The sequence below is a fragment of the Lathyrus oleraceus genome, chromosome 4 (assembly GCF_024323335.1).
Source record: "Lathyrus oleraceus cultivar Zhongwan6 chromosome 4, CAAS_Psat_ZW6_1.0, whole genome shotgun sequence".
NCBI lineage: Eukaryota > Viridiplantae > Streptophyta > Magnoliopsida > Fabales > Fabaceae > Lathyrus > Lathyrus oleraceus.
Window position 1 is genome coordinate 112,374,420 of NC_066582.1, and position 1,555 is coordinate 112,375,974.

A 1,555-nucleotide genomic window follows, 5' to 3' on the forward strand; every position below is an offset into this window, starting at 1 on the left:
TAATTAGCAGATGAACACAATTTTGACATCACTGACCATGGTGAATGTCTTGCCTGTGCCGGTTTGACCATAAGCGAAAATGCACACATTGTGCCCGTCCATTGCAGATCTTAGAATTGGCTTCACTTCAACAAAAACACTTTCTGCAGATGTTCATACAATGGTAAACACAGTAAAATTTGGTACAAATATCAAATAATTAAAATTAGGTAACACAACAAAATGGAATTTGATAGAGTACTAACCTTGAGTTGTATCTTGATGAAAAACCTTATCAAACGCATACTCTTTCCTTGTCCCACCAAACTTAACTCGAACTCTCTCTGATTCAGCTGATACAGGTTCATAATTTTTTCTCTTCTCTTTCGAAAGATTCGGTCGAATCCTACAAAACAGTTAATGCTCCCTGAATAACAAAATGAAAAATTTCAACCCTCTAATAAAAATAACATATTAACATATAATAGAAACCCCAATTAAGACTCTACCTTTGATATCCAATATCTTACTCAATGCTTGTCTCCTCTTTCCATCCACTACTCTCTGCTTCAGCCTCAGTTCCTCAACCTCTCCTGCATAAAACAAAACAAAATCAGCAACATTTATTTCACTTTCACATATTTAATTCAACAAAAACCAAAAAAGGAAATAAAAAGATTTCTAATTTATCTATACTTTGTAAATTGGATATCAAGTGTTGAATCTCGTTGTTTTGTTGCTCAGGAACAACAGCCACATCAGTGTAAACTTTTGAAACCGGTAATAACCCTTCAACTGAATCAGAGTTTGAAACCTGAGTTTCAGTTTCTGAAGGCAGCAGCTGAGTCTGGTCTTCTCCATTAGAAAGCAACATATTTCCACTCACAAGTAAGACAATTCTTGTTGAGTTTAAGATAATAGTCATGCGTTCAACTAGTTATGCTTTTGTAACGGATTTGTAACGACTTACAGCTTCCATAAGTTGCTTCACTTCAGTCTCGGACAGTCTTGATCCAATTCGAGCCAAACCTGTAATGGAGAAATACCCCAAAAAGATAAGCCAGAACATGTAACTCATAGAATGTTCAGAGTACTCATGCACATGATGAAAAACAAAATATGCTGTAATCATCTAAGATTCCAGAATGACAGCAGTATCCGTAAAGTTTACGTTCAATATGCCAGTTTTTTTTATGCCAACACAATAGACTGGTCTGAATGTGTTAATCTTTGGTGCATGTTTATACCAAAGAAAACTATACGGGAAAAGAGAATTAAGCAGGCTTATAATCTTTGAAACAACCTGCTTAAATTTATCAATAATTGCAGTTGTGCATAGGGTAATAACTAACAAATTAATTCTTTAGACATAAATTTGGCAGGCAAATTGTGGTGGCACTAATGTGGAATCAGCACTAAAACCATGTATTTGATTTGTGTCTAGATCAAATTTAAGTAGTGAGTGATATTTGGAGCTGGCTTGCTGATGTTGTCAATTAGAAGCTGCAACATGTAGAAGGTAGATAAACAACATTTTAAGATGAAAAAAAGGAAAGACAGAAAACAAACAAATGCA

General features: G+C 34.7%; 1 protein-coding gene across 1 annotated transcript; it reads right to left on the minus strand.

Moving 5' to 3' along the window:
- Positions 1-445: 445 nt before the first annotated feature.
- LOC127135257 (kinesin-like protein KIN-14U) lies at positions 446-1,031 on the minus strand. The gene is made up of 2 exons (XM_051062022.1): positions 676-1,031; positions 446-572 (listed from the first exon to the last, which is right to left on the minus strand). Exons 1-2 carry the CDS (start codon positions 902-904, stop codon positions 454-456), a joined length of 348 nt encoding a protein of 115 aa, XP_050917979.1. The 5' UTR covers positions 905-1,031; the 3' UTR covers positions 446-453.
- Positions 1,032-1,555: the final 524 nt, after the last annotated feature.

Coding starts and splice junctions, on each gene's coding strand:
- LOC127135257 (XM_051062022.1), bottom strand. CDS start 904: ATGACTATTATCTTAAACTCAACAAGAATTGTCTTACTTGTGAGTGGA. Junction 573..675: donor CTTGATATCCAATTTACAAA/GTATAGATAAAT, acceptor TGTTTTATGCAG/GAGAGGTTGAGGAACTGAGG.